The 22,500-nt window shown below is 35.1% G+C and overlaps 1 protein-coding gene across 3 annotated transcripts in view; it reads right to left on the minus strand.

The window, feature by feature from the left end:
- The window catches only part of LOC135217290 (acetylcholine receptor subunit alpha-like), a 770,770-nt gene that overhangs the window by 27,377 nt on the left and 720,893 nt on the right, over positions 1–22,500 (minus strand). For 2 of the 3 annotated variants that reach the window (XM_064253042.1, XM_064253041.1), the window contains exon 8: positions 18,748–18,894. In XM_064253042.1, the coding sequence (XP_064109112.1) occupies positions 18,748–18,894 (147 nt within the window). Of the gene's footprint in view, positions 1–15,290; positions 16,087–18,747; positions 18,895–22,500 lie in introns of those variants that run through there. The other variant, XM_064253043.1, reaches the window with a different exon arrangement.

A 22,500-nucleotide genomic window follows, 5' to 3' on the forward strand; every position in this document is an offset into this window, starting at 1 on the left:
CTATGGAAAGGTTGACAGATTCTGATAGAATAACTGACGAGGATGAGATAGAATTAGCTCAAGAGTTGTTGAATGTAGCACGTGCTGATCTTATAAATAAGCAAGAAGAAAAGAAAGAAAAAAGTGATGCAGAGTTAAAGCTTAGATGCATTGAAGCAAAAGAAAATTTGATTAAGCTGAAAATTCAGGCTGAGAGAGAAAGAGTAGACAGGGAAAAACAAGAAAGAAGAGAAAGAGAAGAAGAAAAAGCAGCAGAAGAGGAAAGAGAAAGAATAAAAGAAGTTGCAGGACATGAAAGGGAGATGGAATTGATTAAAGCTAGATCTAATTTACCTGTAACACCGTCTATCTCTAATCATGGTAGTCAAGACCCTGTATTTGATGCAGTAAGAGTACAGAAGTTAATCCCTAAGTTTACTGAAGAAGCTCCAGATGAGTTCTTTGATCACTTTGAGAAAGTGGCTTTAGGTATGGGATGGCTAGAAGAAAAATGGGCAGTTTTGCCACAGGTATGGGATGGTCAGAAGAAAAATGGTCAGTTTTGCTACAAAGTGTCTTAATTGGCAAAGAAAAAAAGTGCTTATTTAGCCTTAACAGCTGATCAGTGTAAAGACTACAAGGTACTATGTGCTACAAGATTACCAGATGACCCCAGAGTACTACAATGAAAGATTCAGGAATTTAAGAAAAGATGAGAAGGGAACCGTCATAGATTATGCTTGTAAAGTGAGAAGGTGTTTTAAACGTTGGTTGGAGGCTGCTAAAGTTAAAACTTTTGATCAGTTAGAAGAATTGGTTGTTCTTGAACAATATCTTAGGGGAATTCCTGAATGCATAAGAGCCTATTTGAGAGAGAGAGAGAGAGAGAGAGAGAGAGAGAGAGAGAGAGAGAGAGAGAGAGAGAGAGAGGTTAAGAAACTTGACAAGGCTGCTACACTGAGTTAAGGTTACAATGTAATTAGTAGCAAACGCAATTACAATGTCAAGTACCAGAATCACCAAAGCACAGGTTTTAAGTCTCATCCAAGTTTCAGGAACAAAATAAATGGGAACATACAAGTGATACTACCAAGAATATACAAGGTAATACACACCTCAGCAAGCTAATGTGAAATCCTCATCCAATTTTTCAAGACAGTTACAGAAACCTAATGTTGCCTGCTTTAAGTGTGGAAGAGCAGGACACTTCAGGGAAGAGTGTTACCGGAATCAACAGCTGTCAAAGCCAGCTGGTCAAGTAGTGAAAGGTGACCAGGTGAAACAAACTATGAAGAGCAGCGTGGGAAAGAATCAGACTCCAGAGAAGACTGAAACTAAACAATCTGAATGTTTAGCAACCAGTGGAAATGTAACCTCAAGCAGTGGCTGAGCAGTTTGGAGGGTTTTCAGCCATATATCTATGAGGGTACACTGTCAACTCAAGGAGGAAGTGTGCAGGTACCAGTCAAGACATTGTATGATACAGGGAGTAACCATAGTGTGGTAGTATGTGGTGCTCACCCTCAGTTGGAGAAGAGTCTCATAGGAGATTCAATTATTTTGAATGGTATAGGAGGAGAAGTAACTCCTATATGCCGCTTACACCTGTCATGTGAATTGGTGACAGGGAATGTTGATTTTGCTGTAAAGGACTCACTGGCTGTGGAAGGTATACATGTTCTGCTGGGTAATGAAGTTGGTGGTGTGCCATTTATTCCTTGTCCTGCAGTGACAGACAAACCGTTGAGGATTAGTCCTACGGCAGATTTGGAGAAGAATAACCCCCACCTATTTCCTAGTTGTGTAACTACCAGAAGTATGAAGAGGACTAAGCCTGTAAGTGAAGAAACTGAGGATTTACACCCTAAGAAGGATCAAGTGAAGGATCTTTGAGCTTGGAAGAATTGTTCCAGGGAAGTGATGTTTCCCCTAGTGCTGACCAAGAAGAGATTTCGTGAAGAAGAAGAAAAACCTATTGTTCGTGAAGAGACTCCGAGTAGTCAAAGTGTTCCTGAAGATAGTAGTGAAACTACAGTAGCTGAGTTAGCAGATATTGAGAATTCAAACCCTTGAAGTTGGTCAAGTGACAAAAGAGAAGCTAATGAACTTCCAGAAGAAGGATGCATCCTTAGCTGATTTGTTCTTCAGAGTTGTTGATTAACAAGAGATGCAACAAACTCCTACCTCTTATTACATGAAGGAAGGTTTGCAGATGAGGAAGTATAGACCTACAGATATACCAGATCCTGAATGGGGCGAAATATCATCAAATTTCGATTCCATATCCATTGAGGTAGCAAGCGGTAGCATAGCTCATGAGTCTGGACATATGGGAATCAGAAAGACTGTGGAGATCATCAATATTTTTTCTGGCCTGGACTTCATAGAGATGTTAGCAGGTTCTGTCATGAAATGACATACCTGCCAGATAGCTGGAAAATCGAATGAAACCATCAAGAAAACCCCCCTACAACTTATAGAAGTTAGAGGAGAACCCACCCTTTAGCAAAGTGATTATAGATATGATTGGACCGCTGCCAAAGACACAGAAGGGAAATGAGTATTTGTTAACATTGATGTGCCCTGTGACAAGATATCCAGATGCGATCCCTGTTAGAAACATATCTACCAAGATAGTTGCTGAGAAACTAGTGGAGTTTTTCTCAAAGTTTGGTATACCAGAAATAGTACAAAGTGATAGAGGGACGAATTTTACCTCTAAGTTATTCCAGGATGTGATGAATTTGTGAGGAGTGAAATAACCGATATCAACTGCTTATCATCCAGAGACTCAAGGAGCCTTGGAAAGGTTCCACCAGACATTGAAAAGTATGCTGACAAAGTATTGTTCTGAGTCAGGAAGTGAATGGGATGTTGGTCTACCCTTAATGTTGTTTTTAGGTTAGGAATGCTTATCAAGAAAGCATGGGATGTTCACCTAATGAGATGATTTTTGGCAGAGAAAAGAGAGGACCACTGAAGATTCTTGCAGAAACTTGTGAAGAAAATCAAGAGGAAATCCAAGGTGAGTATGTGAGGAACTTGAGGAAAAGGTTGAAAGAGATTAGAAAATTCTCTTTAGAAAATTTGAAAGTAAGTCAAGAGAAAATGAAAAGGAAATATGATAAGAAGACAAAGCTAAGAAGTTTTAGTGTGGTCACTAGAGTTAGTTTTCTTATCTGTCAAGAGATTTCCCCTCACCAATAAATTTCAAGGTCCTTACAAGATAATTGAGAAGTTAAGTGATAGAACCTATGTGATTGAAAGCCAAAAAGAAGAAAACGACAAAGGAAGATACATGTGAACCTCTTGAAACCTTATTTCTCAGAAACAACTTCATATACAGAAGATGATGATGGCTATAAATTGGGAGCTGAAAGCAAGATAAATAATTCTTCAACTTTGGAAAATTTGAAGGATAAACTGAAAAATCTGAGTGTTTGAACAAGATGTACATAGGCGTACTGATCTGACCAAGCATGAGATCAAGATTCAAGATGGAAAACCATTCAAGCAGAGAGCCTATCGCTTATCATCTTATCATCGAGATGTTTTGAAGAGAGAAGTTGAGTATTTGTTGCCACATGGACTAGCAGAACCCAGTTCAAGTCACTTCAGTTCTACATGTGTGTTAGTGAAGAAACCAGATGGTTCATTTAGATAGGATGTATATTGATTTTAGGAAACTGAATTCCATCAGTGTGGCTGACAATTATCCCTTGCCTTTTATAAATCAGTTACTTGATAATATTGGGCAAGCCAAGTTTGTTTCCAAGATAGACTTGTTGAAAGGATATTATCAAATTCCCTTAGATGAGAATGCTAAGTCGTTGTCAGCTTTTATTAATCCTTTTGGATTGTATCAGTATACTGTTCTGCCGTTTGGTCTGGTAGATGCACCTGCAACATTCCAATGAGTGATGGAGCAACTGCTAGGATCTATAGAAGGAGTAGGTGTGTACTTTGATGACACAGTGATTTACTCTACAGCATGGGAAGAACATCTGAAGATTCTGAAGAAAGTTTTCAAGAAACTACGAGAAGCAGGACTAACAGTCAACCTGGAGAAAAGTGAGTTTGGAATGGCGACTGTTCAGTATCTTGGTTTTGAAGTTGGGAAAGGTCTTCTGGCTCCAGTAAATGCTAATGTAGAAAGTATCTGTAAGGCTACTCCACTTACTACCAGGAAAAAGCTACAGAGATTTTTGGGCATGGTTGGATTCTACTGTCGTTTCTGTCCAAATTTCTCAGCCATAGTAGCTCCCTTGACAGACTTAACTAGTCCCAAAGCTAAGTTTGTTTGGACTCCAGAATGTCAGGAATCCTTTGAGAAGGTAGAAGCCATTTTAATTTCAAGACCAAAACTTCAAGCTCCAGACTTCAATAAGAAATTTGTGATAAAAGTTGATGCTTTTGACTGTGGCATTCCATTTTCAATACTACGAGAGCAATTTTCGTTCATTCTGATATCAGAGACCATTCGCGTTTGTTGGTCTCTGTCACTTTGTCTCTCTCTCTCTTCTCTCATATGACAGAATTTTGATTTCACATTAACGTACAGATTTTATACCTAGTGGTCAGTCACTCATAAATTTTAGATTTGGTATTTCTTAGATTTATTTGGCGTTGCTTAGTGCTTAATTGTGGAATCTGAATAGACGTTGTAAAAGTGTGTAACAGGCGCCTCGTGTGTGTCTTTATTGGTAATTCGAAAAAGACCTTCTAAAATTGGTATACCAAGGTAAGAGTTTTTTAATATGTTCAGTGCAATAAACTTAAACCTAAAAACCAGGGGGAAATTTTTTGCCATTTTTTCATAATTTTGGTATTGGTGAATTTTTATGTGTGCATTTATCCTTCTTTCTCATTAAAGTGTTTATACACACACACACACACACACATACACACACACACACACACACACACACACATATATATATATATATATATATATATATATATATATATATATATATATATAGCATATGTTCAGTGTGATTAATGCTTTCTTAGTATTTTTTAAATTTTAGTATTTTCCACATTTTTCTAAGCTTACATTTCCATTTACAATTTGATTAAATTAAGTGTTTTCATTAGTTAATCATTACAAATTTAATTGAGTTTAACACTTGTGAATTACTTTGCATTCACTTATAATTCTTTTCAAGTTTTTGTCGTTGTTTAACACTTGTGAATTAATTTTCAGATTTTAATTGTTCTTACGACTGAATTTTACTTAATAGTTTAATTTCTTGATTTTTGTGATAAATTAAATTTGATTTAATTTTACTTAATAATTAATTCAAGAATTAATTAAACTTTATGTTGTTTTAAAGTAATAGTAAATTTCCCTGAGATTGTGAATTTTACTTATAAATTTTGAGTTTAATAATAAATTTTTGTATTTAAAATTTTTATAAGTGTTTTCTTATTTTTCACCAGTATATTTATTTCTTAGGTAGAAATATAGAGTGGTAACAGCTGTTTTCCTTCAGCTTCGTTGAAATGAGTTAGAGTCAAGGAAATACTTTTAAAAGTTGTTGGTGGAGTGATGTCCTTTAATTTACCTAATCCCTTATATGATTACCTCACACCTGTTTTAATAAAATTAGTTTGAATCTTTATATGATTATTAGTTTTTAAGGGATCACTGTTGTCTATAGAGTATCCAGTCGTATTTTATCTGTGATGAAGGTTCAGGTGTCTGGCTGTTGTGAGGTAACTATTTTCTGACTGGTAAGTGTAGTAACCAGATACTTGGCACTTCCTCACAATATATATATATATATATATATATATATATATATATGTATATGTATATATATATATATATATATATATATATAATATATATATCTTATATATATATATATAGTACTTAATGCTACAGAAACTTGTGTTCCTCTTGTAGTACCTACTATTTAAGTCACATTCAGTTAACAGAATGGCTTACTCAGAACCATCATTACCTCATTGCCTTTGAGCAAACGGAATTGATGATCAAGTCTTCATCCAAAGCTTAATACATTTCCTGAACATAAGGAAACTACCACAACAACATTTAAATGAAAGAGCAGACCTCATGAAACGTTGCAATATTCATCTGGCATCACTGATAAGAAGCAATTTATTTCGGGTACCTGGAAGAAATCCAAATAATTAATTTCACGTCATGGAGAGGTACTTTGTTACAGCTGCTTAATGATCACATGAAATACATCTGAGGAGAAGCAGAAGAAGACTCTAAAAAAAATTACGTGGGATCCAACGCTGTAATAATCACCTGCAACGAGGAATGTTTGCATTTTTAAGTAAAATATTCAAAACAAAAGTGTAAAACAAAACACTGGGTTTTTGGTGAACGTCACAAAAAGTACAGCTTTATGAAACAAGGGAAATTGTTTCACGAAGCAACAGAATGAGCTGCTACTAAACTGACTAAGCAGCTATGTCATGAAATAAACAGGTATGCAGCCAGTCCCCGGTTGTGGCATGGGTTCTGTTCTCGGCAGGGTGCTGTAAGCAGCAAATCGCCTTAACCCGAATCATCATAATTATAATGGGAATAAATAGCACTTACAGCGCTGTTACAGCACCCGTAAGTCCGGGTTACAGCACTGTAAAGCAGGTAACGGGGTCGTAAATCCACTTACGGTGCTGAAACATTGTGTTTAACAGCGCCGTGAGGCAAGTGCCATAAGTCCGAAACGACGTAACCCGAACCTGACATAACCCGGGGACTACCTGTATAACTATAAGATTGGCAACACTCCCAAAGAATGCTACACAAAAAATAAAAAAAAAAGTAAGCACTGATCACAAGAGGAAGTTAAAAGAGGTTTTAAAACCAATACGTCCTGCTTGACAGATTAGAAGTTCAGGATGAAAGTACTGTAAAGTTTTATTATATAAAATAAAATTACTGGAGGAACAAATAAGAGGGTTTAGCCTTAAGCAGAATATAAGACTAATGTTAATGCCTGGTAATGTCTTTAATATATACAATCAAGATGCATCAGATAGTTATTTGGACCTGAAAGATTTTATTATAAAGATCAGTTAAGTAAAATGAAGGAGGGCAACTTCACTATAAAATATATTCATATTATACATACACTTAAACATGCAAAATACGCGAAACTACCATGCAATATTCAATATTCGTCTACCATAACGCTACTCCAAGCATACGAAAGCACAGCATGCAACTGCAAAAAGTCTTTAAGCCTTAACAAACTCATAAGAAATAAAAACTTATCTTAAAATCATACAAAAATATGTTGTTGAGTACTTCGTAATAATCAAGATCTCGGTTAAAGGAAAACTAATGCGAACTGGCAAAACGCTTTGAGTATACCCTAGCATCGTGTGTAAAGAAAACGTGCACCATACGCCCGCCCAGTCACTCTCAATGGGCTTGTTGGCAATTCTCATGCTTGAAGCTGTGTTTTTCCTAGCCAAATGCTGCCATAGCATAACCTCTTAATGTACTGGATTGACCTGCAGTAAATTCAAACTTCTATTTACCTGTTGAGTGGTTTGGCATTCTCGTTGGAGGACCACAGGCTATGTTGGAAAAGACGAAGGGAATGGGCTTCGTGTTAGGATTCATAGAAAACGGGAGTTTAGTAGGAGTTGTCATGTCTCACCAGAGGAAGACGAAATGGGGAATGTCGATACTGAGGAAACTGGTTTTGTTTTTTGTGAAACGATATAGAGATTCAAAGCAAGACTTTTATTCTCATTACTTTGGTTGAATATTAGAGAATACAAAAGCCAGCAGACGTCAACATTGCCCATTTGGTAATGTAAAATGTAACGTATTATCTTACAAATAGCAACAATACTTTAAGATAAATTTAAATAATCATTTCAGAATATCAAAACACTGACTGTTGCTGTCTGTGTAGTAGTTGTTACTTGTTTACGAAATATCTCAAAAGACAAAGGCAACGGCAACAGGGATACAATTATAACTTTATTTATTAATGGATATCCTCAGAGTTAAGGTGTTTAATAATCACGGCAGGCAACTTATCATAATTCCAAGTTGTGAAAAGAGAATAGTGATGATCATGACAAGATGGTGAACAATGCAATGATTATGGACTATCGGAGGGGTTCGATGTCAATTATCTTTAGTGATGATATATTCCCTCTGTATATGAGAGCGCCTCAAGTTCCGTGTGTATACATATACAGATTTATATACATACATATATATGTATATCTATAATACAAATACATGTATTTATATATATATATATTATATATATATATATATATATATATAATATAAATATACTTTCTTAAAAATCACTGTAGATGCACGTGACTTCATTATATAATTGAATACCTCAGGAAGATGATGGGCAGAAAGTCGGTACCAAGCGCTTTCGCCTTTATTCGGGCATTGTTGCGGCACAAGCGCTTGGTACTGTATTTCTGCTTATCATTTTCCTGTGGTATTTGCATACATACATATATATATATATATATATATATATATATATATATATATATGTGTGTGTGTGTGTATATATATATATATATATATATATATATATATATATATATATATATATATTATATATATATATACACTAGCTGCTGTACCCGGAGTTGCTCGGAATAAAAAGGGGCATGCTGCCCGTGATGATAACCTCTAAAGGGGGTATTATGCAATCACTTTCAGAATAAGTAATCACTTGGGATCCTGTGGAGCCAAAGAACGTTTGAAAAATCCGCCGATTTATTACACTGTTTGTACCGAATCAAAAAGTTGTGAAAAATCCGAAGATTTTGCAGTAAACTCCGAAAGTTGTAAAATAATAAGGGGTATGAAAAATAAGTGTTAATGCCCCCTTAGAGACGAATCTCGAATTTCGACTAAAACCTACCTGTGGGGGATGGGAGTTTATGGTAAAAATTTCGTAGTCCTAGCTTTCATAGTCTGGCGTGCATAACGAACAGACAGACAAAAAGGAAGAGAGAAATTACCATTTTGGTTTTTCATGAGATTGTCTTTCCAATGTATATCTCTCCAAGTAGATTACAGCCCTTTATTCTTAAACTGTCCTTTTTCATGACTGAACTGTCTTAACTTTTATCCAAATCATATAAATAATGAGAGAGAGACTATGAGAGAGAGAGAGAGAGAGAGAGAGAGAGAGAGAGAGAGAGAGAGAGAGAAGGTGTGTGTTGAAGACCTGAATTTACCTGAAGACAGTGTTTCAGCCCGGAGTGACTGAAGATTACGAAATATCTTGCTACAAATTCAGGCAGTAATGTTATATATATATATATATATATATATATATATATATATATATATATATATATATATATATATATATATATACTAATCAATTTCTTTAAGCTTGAGACAAATCAATTTGGAGAAACTGAAATAAAGACACAAAGGACAAGATGGAAAACAGATCAAAAGACACAAGAACTCAAAGGATTATCGACATTAATATATGAACCCTTAATTTTTGACAGGATTATTTTCTTGCATCGTTATCGTCTAGTAAGGAAAAGAAAGCTGGAAAAAGATTGGTGTTTAGGTAGCATGAAAGAGGAGGGGAGAAAGTCCGACTTTTGGTTCTTTTTCAAAGAGAGGAATGAAGCCCGATTTTCTCCATTGAAGAAAAAATAAAGCCCGATCTCAAATAAAAAAGAAGAAAGTCTGATATTCTCTTGAGGAAAAAATGAAAGCTCGATACTTTTTAATGAAACAAAGCAGCGCTGATCCTTTCTCTGATAAAAGAAAGTGCAATATTCCATAGAGAAAAAATGAAAGTCTGATCATTTCTATGAAACAAAGGAATTCTGATTTACTCTTGTATAAAAGAAAGTGCAATATTCTCTAGAGAAAAAATGAAAGCCCGATACTTTCTAACGAAAGAAAGGAGTTCTGATCCTTTCTAAGATAGAGCGTGAAATATTCTATAGATAAAAAAATGAAAGCCAGGTTCTTGCTAATGAAATAAGGACCTGTGATCTTTTCTCGTATAAAAGAGAGTATGATATTCTCTCCAGAAAACAATGAAAGCCCGATACTTTCTAATGTTACGAAGCAGTTCTGATCTTTTCTCTGATAAAAAAAGTCTTATATTAGCTAGAGAAAGAAACGAAAGACTGATCTTGTAAGGTGAAGAAGTGCCAGTCTGAACAAGTGCTCCCTATAAACTTGCTACCACGCAGTGCAGTTTATTAAGAAAATATGACCATCCCCCTTTCAAAGAATTTTGTGCCATGATGTTACAACGCCCCATAGAAACCTCAAAGCAACATGAGAAGAAAAACTTAAGGAATTAAATAAAAACTATAATATCATTCAATCATTCTATCCCGGATGATTTGGAGGAAAATCTCGTATGACTAACAAGGAAACGGGACAGAAAACTAAACAAAGCTTACTCGTGTCGCGCGTTAAAATCTACGGTCGAATAGAACGTTGTTTCACCAACGAAAATTAAAATAGATACGATATATTTTATTAGAATTAATTGTTCTGTATTGTTTAACATGTTAAACATGCTTATTATTTATTTGTTTACATTTTTATTTTAATAAACAAATCGTAAATATCCTATCTTAAATTCCTGTATCTTTAACTCGACGCGAAACACCATTTTCAGAATATTTTAGGTTTTACCACTGGGGCTTTCCTATCCCCCACCAAGAACAAACCCTGCAAGAACAACTACAACAAGAACAAGAACAAAAACAACAACAACAAAGTAGATTGTAGGCTTACTCCCCGAGTAAGCGAAAACCTTATTGATAGCAGTGACTGGACTACTAGAATACGTAATGATTGTGTTGTCCTCCCTAGTGAATGACCAAAAACCCAAAAACCCAATACTCCCTTAAGGGAAATAAGAACAAGAAGACTGATCCCTTCGGGGATGAAGGAGGGGAATGCCCAACCGACCCCCACCCACGAGGCACATTCCCCCATGCGCGAAATTCAGGTGATTAAAAGCATAATGAAATGTATCAACATATGCCGCGTTCGAAGGTCCTCCTAATTTATGAGGCTTTTGTAAGCTCTCCCTTTTGAAGGGGACAGTGACTCGAACTGGATTACATAAAAAAGGAAACTAAATACCTATTTAATTCATTAAAAAAGGATGCTGGAAGTATATGGTCGTGCTTTTCTCGATCATGGGGGACGGCACTACCACTCGGAAACTTGAGAATCGTCATACCCATCCCATGAAATTAAGATTTGGTCTGGGGTTGATTTCTATATATTATATATATATATAGGGGGATTTATAGTATTTTATATATATTTAAATAATAATATATATGTATATGTATTATTATAATTAATAAATATATATATTTAATATATAATAATATGTATATGTTATATGCATGCTACAATATATATTATATATAATATATATATTAATATATATATAGATATATATTATCTATATACATATACATATATATATATAAATATATATATATATCTATATATATATATATATATATATATATATATATATATATATATATATATATATATATATATAGGTATATATTACTTCCAGAAAGTAAGGTATGAAAGCCTAATCTCCTACCCGCTCACAAAGGGAAGAAAACTGATTCTGATAATGAATGGTGCGCTTTTTCAAAGACTGGTATTAACATAGTACTAATCAGAAATAAACATGTTCATACGAAAGTTTATCAACAGAACATGATTTAATTCTATATGAAGGAATAGAACACGTCACGACTTAAGAAAATCCCGACTCTTGAAACGGATTCATAGATGCCGTTTTAATAAAGGCGAAATGATCCCAGGCGTTTCCCAGAGCACTCGGCTCCACAAACGTACAATAACCGGATGGACAAACAAGCAGGGCTAAATGCATTCCCCCGAAATTACTCCCAAGAAATGTTTTGGAGGGCGACAACGAAAAAGAGAAACACTACAGAAAAATTTGCTGGGGCGAGAGAAAGAGAAACAATACTAAAAAAAAAAAACGAACAACGGCCCGTTTTCTTTTACCAGGGGCGTTCGATTCACCGTTCGTCTGAAATAAAGGTGATGCTCCATCTGGATGATGATGGCGGTGGCGGTTGCGTCCGGGAGTTAGAGGCCGGATTGCCTGTAGTTCAGGTCTTCTTGAGGAGAGAGAGAGAGAGAGAGAGAGAGAGAGAGAGAGAGAGAGAGAGAGAGAGAGAGAACCACTTGCTTTTTTAACTACTAAGTTAGTTCATGAATAAAACTCATCTTTTATCCAAACAATATAAACGACAGGAAGGAGAGAGAGAGAGAGAGAGAGAGAGAGAGAGAGAGAGAGAGAGAGAGAGAGAGAGAGGATCACATGTTTTTTTCAAATACGTTAGTTCATGAGTGAAAATTCTTATATTTTATCCAAATAATATCAACGACAGGACAGAGAGAGAGAGAGAGAGAGAGAGAGAGAGAGAGAGAGAGAGAGAGAGAGAGAGAGAGAGAGAGCATGTTAAACCTTTATTCTTAAGCTGTTTACCAATGAAAGAAAGCTTACTTTTTACCCGAATCATATAAACGACAAGGAGAGAGAGAGAGAGAGAGAGAGAGAGAGAGAACCATGATTAATACGAGTTGCAACCCAGAGTTAGCGTTGAGACAGGCGCTTCCTCTAAAGAGGACAGTGGAAATGAACAATTTTGAATCTGCCTCGGGAATTACATACGCGATATCCCTCTCGGCTTGAGCGGACTGGGCCAGTTATGAATCTGAACCAGATATACAAAACTATATGTACGTAAGTATTTGTTATATATATATATATATATATATATATATATATATATATATATATATATATATATATATATATATAATAAAAAGATAAAAAACCCATAAAAACGCCAAAATATAAGGAGAGAAAGTACTATATTTTAGAGAATGCTGCTCTCTCTTCAGCAGTCTCTGAAATATAGTATTTTCTCTCTATATTTTAGCGTTTTTATGGGATCCTTTTATTAGATGGAATTCTGTTTGTAACAGAAATTTTTACCAGCCATATATATATTAAGATATATATATATAATATAGTATATATAATATATATATATATATACACACGTACAAATAGTAAATTAAAGAACTGGCATGAGTTTGCATCCATAATTATCCATACTGCATGTAAATAATAAAGAATTCGATACAGCATATCAACTCAGAGAGAGAGAGAGAGAGAGAGAGAGAGAGAGAGAGAGAGAGAGAGAGAGAGCGAATGATACCCAAGTCTGTATCATTTGAAGATTTAACTATGTATTCAGTAATTAGTTTTCCAGACATCTGAAAGTTATAAGTCGATTTTCACTTTATTTACAATTTAAGACTCTCACCGCCACCTAATGTAGATTCTCGACCGTTTATTAATCAGGATTAATTTCGAAACTGTACTGGAAAGACTTTTGTAACAGGTTACAATATGTAATGAAATGGGAAATTATTTACAACGTTAAGTACTTCGATGCTAAGCGGAAATTGTTTGGTAAGTTTTGGGAAATAAACACGCCGGTTTATGATTTAAGCATAACACTTGGTTAGCACATAAATACTTTTGTTTATCAGAAGCAAAAAAGTAAACCTGAACTCGACTCCCGATGCACAAATATCTATAAAAACTAAGTTAATTTCCTCTCAAACTTGGATCCGTGACTACTAGTACTTATGAGGCTACCTAAGGGTGAAATATGCTTGATAATGAACAATTGATGAATGGCGTGAGAGGGCTGAGAGAGAGCATACCTTTTGAATTCACTATTATTTTGGGCGTGAGGGAGAGAGAAAAAGAGTGGGTGGTGACGGGGGAAAAACACATGGTCATTAGTTGGGTCAGATAAAAACAAGGTAATAATATGGTATATATAAGATACACACTGTAACAGTACGGAGCCGAGAAGAGTTTCTGATGCAGTTGGTAACACTGTATAAGATAAGGTTGGTAACACTAAAGAGCAGATTGACATTTGTTTTCGAAAGCTAATTCTAATATGTAACGTTTTCTTTGTTGCTAGAACTTTTTATACATCAAAAACTCTGAGCTCAGCTTATTGATGTCAAAGTTGAAATCTAATAAAGTTGCTAGACATTTAAGCTACATTTATATTTAAATTTATGATATAGATGTTAGTACTTTAGACCCATAATTCTTAGTGCACATTCTTGAAACTAATGAAAGATGTGATTAAATTTTTAATGTTCATGTTAACTGATTCGAACTTTGACCTCGAAAAATAAATCCACTGAATGTACAATACTTGGCTACCTCAGTATGGTAAAAAGAAAAAGAAAACTACTTAATATACATTTATCATTAACGACTCATGAACTTGGTATTTCGATAGTTTATCACAAAATGAATCTTCGAGAAACATTACTTCAATGACGCCAGGTCGTAACCATACCACAGAGGTAAACCAAGATCGAGCATCACCGAAATCTTTCGAAATGGAGGAAGAAGAAGAAGATCAAAGAAACCAGAATCATCCTGTACGTTTACCATTAACGTTTTCTTAGATTTTAAATAGCGAAATGTATGATAATCAGCAAAGTGAAAGAAGAGGGATTCTTCTCCATCCGACGAAAGATTTCGGTGGCTGGTATATTGAAAAACTGATCTTCAACCAGATGATGCCACTAAAAGTCGCATTCCACAGAGTTCACGAGCTTGATTTTAATGGTTCTCAGGCAAACGGCAGCTCTCACTTGAGTCAAATGTAATAATTAATTTTACATAATGTTGAAGTTTTTTATTTTTAATACTTTACATGCAAGACAGCACGACTAATTTAATATAGAATCAAAGAAAATAAGTTATTAACGTAAAGCACTTGAATTCATCTGTGTTTGCCTTTGAAACAAACTAAAGTTCTTTTTTTTTTGTTTTTCTACAACATTGGTCATCCGTGAAGCTCCGGGAACGCGCGGCAAGATCCCTCAGAATCATTTCAAGGAACTCTATGATATAAGACTTCTGCATTTCTTGCAAATGAAGGTACCTAGTATCTCTTACTAATGTCACCATGCAGAGTAAAACACGCTGGTCAATGCTACTCAGAAGACATTGCATAGGGGCAAGTCCACGCCCTCGAAAGTTGTGCTGCTCGCGAGCCGACGCGACGGCGTTCGGTGTGAAAATTAGACTAGGCCTTCTACTAAGGACGGATCTAAGAAACGCTGTCCAAGTCAAAAAGCAAGGGAAAACAACATTTCAGTGAACTACTAAGCATTCCATACTGCAATTTGACGCCAGGTCAGCAGAGGGGGGGGGGGGGGGGGGGCGGGGGCGTTTGTTTAAAATACGATTCCCCAGCAGCACAATTTTCGGAGCGACCGAACGAACGCCTCCTGTATAGTGGTACCGTTCATCGCGATCTCTTTCGAGTATCTGCGGAGATGCAGCGGAACCTCCCAATTGCAAACACATTCTCAAGTCGAGTAACACTTAAAAAGAAAAATGTTGGCTTGCAATAAATGCGTCACTAATCTGTGTTTTAATATTCTTGAGGATCATCAGATGAAAATAGATCGAGTTAAATATATGTATAAAAAAAGGATAAATAAAGATACAAGTCGGCATTATCACGGGAATGATTAAAAACTATATTCCTAACTTGCATGACATGCAGAACTCTGAGGGCTGTGATGACGTCAGTAAATTATTATCATGATGCTTCAGAGATTCGTAAATGGAAAGTAATGCAGCTGCTCGGCTGATGTCCCCCTCCTCACCCAGCAATGTCACCTAGGACACGGCTCGGTTTGAGGGAAATCAGCAACGCCTACGGAGAGGCCTTTACGTGAGCCGTTTTCTCAATGAAGGATCGTCTTTTTAAAATAGTATTCAAGCTCAACAATGACATTAAGTTCGTAACTATACTATCACAGATCGTGACAGAGGTGCAGAAGACTTTTTAAATAGGCGAATATTCATCTTCAATTCGACTAGACATGACGGAATAAGCCGATCAAGCATTGAGAAAACACGAGCTAGTCTACCCTGATGTAGACTCGTTTTCAGCGGATGACGTCACACTGCTCCTCGGGGTCATTGTTTTGTTTACCTTTTAAGACTGCTGTTGGGCCACACATGGGATATGGGAAAAAGAGAAAATATAATAAAGCATAAGCGTCACACGTCTCATACACCTAAACTTCTTTCTTCTTATTTTTTTTCTCTATATCCATTCCTTGTTCAGAAATACAAACTGGCCTCAAATCAGGCCTATTTAGAGGCAGGCTACTCATTCAAGGTGGAAATGTTTATAGGCCTACGTGGACAGTTTACCGAGTCTTGAGAATATAAGTAAATGCTTTGAAGAGTTAGAATGGTTTCTTATATTAAGGAGAAATTTATTAAACGTGCTGATATAATTATGACTGTTTTAATGGATAAGGGGATTTAAAACCTTTCTTTTATAATGTATGCAAAGGTTTACTTACGTGCATTTATGCAGGCTACCATATAGTGTAATATATATATATATTTATATATATATATATATATGTGTGTGTGTGTGTGTGTGTGTGTATGTATGTATGTATGGGTGTGTGTAGGTATGTACATGATTGTATATATGATAAAGCTACTGTTATCAGCATAACACTAACTGTGTAAGATACGCGAATTTGCATACATAATTGAAAATACAAAAACAGAATACATATGCACAGTACATTAAGCGCATTTATTAACAGAAGAGATTTTTTAGTCTTGAGTAGAGAAAGTATTAGAAGACAGTATTAACCTGAATGTGTATTTACTCATGCCTCTAAAATCTTGAGGAATATGCGACGAGAGACCTTCGCAAACTTGAAGCAAAATCGTGAAGGCCACGAGATCTCGACAATGCAATGGGGAACTGTGACATGTTATTCATGAACAAGGAAGGCTACATAATATATACACATAATTCTTGTATAATGCATGTCTGCGTTTTTTTCTCTTCTTTAGTTTATGTTCTCTGATGGGTTGGGATTCTATAAACCATTTTAGAATCAGCCACTATGAAAAATGATGATATTTCATTATTAATTACGAGGTAAGTGTAAATGAGTCATATAGTTACTTTGAGCTAAGATCTGGGACGCGTTCATCTTCAACAACAAGTGACATTCACGAAGAGAAATCGAGGCTGACGCAAAACGGTTTACAGAACCGGCTGTAACTGTTCAAGGAGTTGTTACGAGGGATAGAAATTCGTGTTACAGGTTGTGTGAACTTGTACTGTATGAAATGTCTTTTTTTTCTTTCTTTTTTAATCCATCCGGGAGAAATTTATCAATAAATCTGTTCATTTACTCATTCATTTAATGTTCTACATGCATTCTCGTGCTTATGTAAACCTTCCACACGTTGTTTTTATTTTGTTGTGTGTACAAGGCTTAAAAAAACCATACGATCTGATGGAACTCAAAAGACTTTAAGGAAAAAAACATTCCTCTATTAACTTCTAAGAAAAAGCCATCTTTATCTTTGAACAGTCACAAATTCCCGCCCATCGAATCCAGTGTAACAAATATCTCAGAGAGAGACAAAAACATATCCGCCAGAAACAAATGAAAAAATATCTGTTGCAACATCTGCTATGAACATCTGCTATGAACATCTACCATAAACAGGTTGGAAACAAAGAGCAAATATTGAGACTACGTTGAAACATCTTTAGCCAGCAAAAAACCAAGCTTGACACTAAATGAGTGATGCACACACACACACATACAGCAAAAAGCAACATTTAAATACAGTTATTGAATTTAAAAAAAATTTAAAAAAATATAAAAAAAGCTATACCATCATCTGTCAACTGTAACAATTTAAAAGCCTACTGTACTGAAAGTTTTCTACCCATATTCTCTAATGGAAACTTAAAAAAAAGTAGTAGTGATTTCTCTTACTAACATAAGGACATTGAACACTTTCTGGATTACTCCCTTGACAAGGAATTGACTAATGTATTCAGTGCATCTTCTGCTCTATCCTTTCAGTCTAACTTCTACTTATAAAAGGAGATACAGACAAGTCTACTTGGGTGCTATTTACAGGATCTGTTTGGGTTTTCCTTTCTGAATCTGACTAGATGTGCCGTCTATAATGAATTGAGCTTCATTGCTGTTCCTCACGATTATTGCTAGTCTCTCATTTCCAGCCATTCTGATTCTCCTGAGGTTTCAATCTACTTCCCCTGACATATTCCTTAACTAACTCTATAGCCTACAGATGCCTACCAAATCCCTTTCATACCGAAAAAAGGTCGTAATTTTGTGCCTACCAGATTCTGTTCATCCAAAAATAAGTAACTTTTCTTCATATCTTAAATTAATATTGTATGTTATTTTCTACAGTTCATTTACGCTAGTATCTTTGCAAGGTTAGATATAATATTCTGAGCTTTTTTTTTATTATTAATTCGCGTTTACCTCTTTTCTAGACTAAATCTGAAATAGTTCTTTTAAAATTCTCAGGTGGGCTACCTTTATGATAGTCTATAAGAGTTCACAACTCAAAAATCTTCTACGACCCTCCTGTATTATACAGGAACTAAATCATTTCTTATTTGCAGTTGCATCCTCTCTCTCTCTCTCTCTCGTAACCAATCTAAACTTCACACCTACATTACCTATCCGTCCACTTATCCATCCAACCCAACCCTCGACTTCTCCTTATATCTTCCCTACTCTAACCTAAGATCCTCCGTGATCTCCCCTTGCATTACTCCCCATAACTGGCGCCTTACCTGTGTTTATTGAGCTGATACTGAGGTCTTTTCATGATGAGCAGCCGCGGCAATATGTGGATGAAGACTCTTCTGACCCAGGGCGCCATCTTGTGCGTCTGAGGGGACCGAAAGTGCACGTTCAGCACCAACACGGTCACACATATACTGTAAAGAAGAGGAGGAAGAAGATGAATGTCACGTGACTCACGTCAAAAGGATTCCAATACACAGTCTGATGTACTATCAAATGAAGTAAAGGTACGATTGTTTAAAATCGTCATTAACAAGAGAATTCAGTGTCAGTTTAAATAATGTAACAACATTACGAAAGATTAAAGCTATAATGTAAAACTGTTCCAAGTTACATAGCTCAGCACCTAACACACACAGTGCAGTGTGCCCGTAACTGTGTTTGTGGAGTGAGCGCGTAGGAACCAGGAACCAATTAAGGCAGTTCACATTAAGTCATTAAATTTGAATTAAATGCAGTCGTTTAGGTACAGGGTAAAATCATAAGACTGTTACAATGAATTCAGAATTTAATATATAATACAACTGTTTTGGTTTGGTTCAAAACAGATTACAGAATCTTAATCAAATTAGAGAAACTTTAGCTTAGGCCTAAGCGATACCGACGCAACGCGTCCTCTCTTAAATATAAATTCTGAAATCGTTTTGATAAGAGCACATTCAATCTTTCATACAACAAAATAACCTCCAATAACGCATCGAAGAATTCACCAAGTGGAAGAAAGTGAGGGTTTTGTCAGTAAAAACAACGAAATATAACATAAAACGGATCAAACGGATCAAATGCCACGTTACCTAGAGAAAACGGATCAAATACCACATTAACTAACAGAAAACAGGTCATATGCCGAGGAGAGAAAGAAAGAAAGAGAGGGGAAAAAATACGCCCCAAGGGATACGTGGCTGCTTTGAGGACTGGGGTCTAATTGGAATTTTTTTCTTTTTTTCCCCGTCCAAGGTCTTATTGATTAAAAAAGGAGAGTTTGAAAACTAGTTCCTGAGAGTTGCAGTAGATCTTAGATATCTGATAGACGCAACGAGGATCACATGAGTAATTGACAATCGCCAAAGTGAGAGAATAATCAAGGAAATACACACACACACACACACACACACACACGCACACACACACCCACACACATATATATATATATATATATATATATATATATATATATATATATATATATATATATATATATATATATATATTATATATATATATACACACACACACACGCATATATTACAAACGTAGAAACCAAAGTAGAATCGAGCTCTCCATATGATACTCATATAAAAAAAATAAAAACTATAGGTAATAATAATAAAAAAAACCTACTACACTATAAAGTTATATATCATAGGGTCGACAGAGACCCCTTATTGCTAACACAGTTACCCAAACTTTCCTTCCCTAAACGAAACACGACCTTTTCAATAGGCTCCTCTTCCATTTAGGCCTACCATACGGAGATACTCATTTCTCGAGAGAATGTGAGGACCTCAGTGACTGTGTGTGAGGGGAGAGAGAGAGAGAGAGAGAGAGAGAGAGAGAGAGAGAGAGAGAGAATCACAGGTGACCACCAGATATGAAAATAAATTAATCAGAGGGTGACCGAGAGATGTAACAAACCAAGAACAATGAGAAACTACAAAACCAAAAAAATAAGAAGGTTCTCGTGATCAAGTGACACTGCAACGTCACGCAACAAGACATATATATAAATACAAAAGTACACATTTAATACGGATTAAAATTAACTTCGAAGTTGCCTCGTCAAGTAAATTTACATGTGAAACTTAAGAAACAAAGATCACAATATAAATATAATTCTGAAGACAAATCTCGGGTGCACTGAGATTCGCGAAAGCAAAGCGCAATTAGCTATTTCATTCTCAAGTTAAATCTTGGGAGAAAGTAATCAAAATCAAGTTGCACTGTTGTTTGTTGCATGTGCAAACATTTCTTCGTGATTTATGTGCTAGGATGACAATACTTTCATAAGTCATCTTGCAACAAGAATAACAAATTATCATTATTATTATTATTATTATTATTATTATTATTATTATTATTATTATTATTATTATTATTATTATTATTATTATTATTATTATTATTTTCTTGGGAGTAGACCCTCTCTCAAACATGTCTTGTTGAAAAGGATTGCTGCATCAGCTCCATTAATTTTGTATAGAGTCTTCTCTATTTTCCTTATAAGGATTTCTCAATGTTGCTGAAACTGGCACGTTGCTTGCCAGTTTCAGCAACATTTGAGAAATCCTTAATAAGGAAAATAGAGAAGACTCTATACAAAATTAATGGAGCTGATGCAGCAATCCTTTTCAAACAGACATATTATTATTATTATTATTATTATTATTATTATTATTATTATTATTATTATTATTATTATTATTATTATTATTATTATTGACATTATTATTATTATTATTATTATTATTATTATTATTATTATTATTATTATTGGGTTAAGAAAAATATTCCACAGTAATAGTGTGTTTGTTTAATTTTTTTATTTAAAAATAACAAAATCAAACAGACATACCTCCTGTGGATTTACTTTCCCATTTATTGACACATGCGATTATGAGTTTCTTTGGATTATTATTATTATTATTATTATTATTATTATTATTATTCTTATTATTATTATTATTATTATTATTATTATTATTATTATTATTATTATTAATTATTCTGAAGAAGAACGGCATTCATATGGAACAACCTCACAGGAGCACAACTTCACAGGAGCCATTGACTATAAATTCAATCTTCTAGAGAATTCAGTGTTAATTTGAAAAAAATGACAGGAGACACATAAAGAAATGATGAGTTATTAAAAAATAAAAATAAAATCTCCCCAATAAATCAATAAAGAATATTAAAATGAATATAAATTATTCAAATCACTGGAGAATTGTTTTGGAGCAGCAAAGCACTGCATCTTCGCTTTTGAACTTTGGAAGTTCCAATTCCACAACGTCCTCAGGGAGACTTCGATGAAATTTTAAGACGGGATATTGCAAAATGACAGTTTCTACAACTAGGAATATTTTAGAATTGGTTCTAACGAAAAGTACAATGTATACTAACACAAACATCTGGGAATGGGATTTGCAAATAGACGCTAGATATCAAGAATATTTTGGTATGGGATTTTAAGATTTTTGTTTTTTAACTGATGACTATTTTAAGGTTTTAGTTACAACCTTAACATATTTCTGTACTCGTAAGACAACGATTTATCATCTTTATCGTTATTATTGGAAATGAGCGATATTCACACGGAGTAAATAAAACTGACCGATTAGCTTTCAATACAGGGTTATATAAAATTAGATTTTACCATTATAAATATAAAGGACGCTTCAGGCCATTCATGCTGATGACAGTTCAACTGATAAATCTCCCTCAAACCTCGGCCCAATCAACTCTTCTGTACAGCGTATAATGCTGTAAGAAACTCTCGATGTGCTGCAGTATGAAACTCTCAGCCACGACTGGGCAGCGCTCATTTGCTCCCCTGATGCGGTCAAGTAAAGATGCATCGGCGGCTGGCACCTCAAGCGGTCAGACGCACGATCCATGTCCAACTTTAACCTTAAATAAAATAAAAACTACAGAGGCTAGAGGGCTGCAATTTGGGAGGACGGACAGACAAAGCCATCTCAATAGTTTTCTTTTACAGAAAACTACAAAGAACCATGTTA

Source organism: Macrobrachium nipponense, chromosome 7 (assembly GCF_015104395.2).
Source record: "Macrobrachium nipponense isolate FS-2020 chromosome 7, ASM1510439v2, whole genome shotgun sequence".
NCBI lineage: Eukaryota > Metazoa > Arthropoda > Malacostraca > Decapoda > Palaemonidae > Macrobrachium > Macrobrachium nipponense.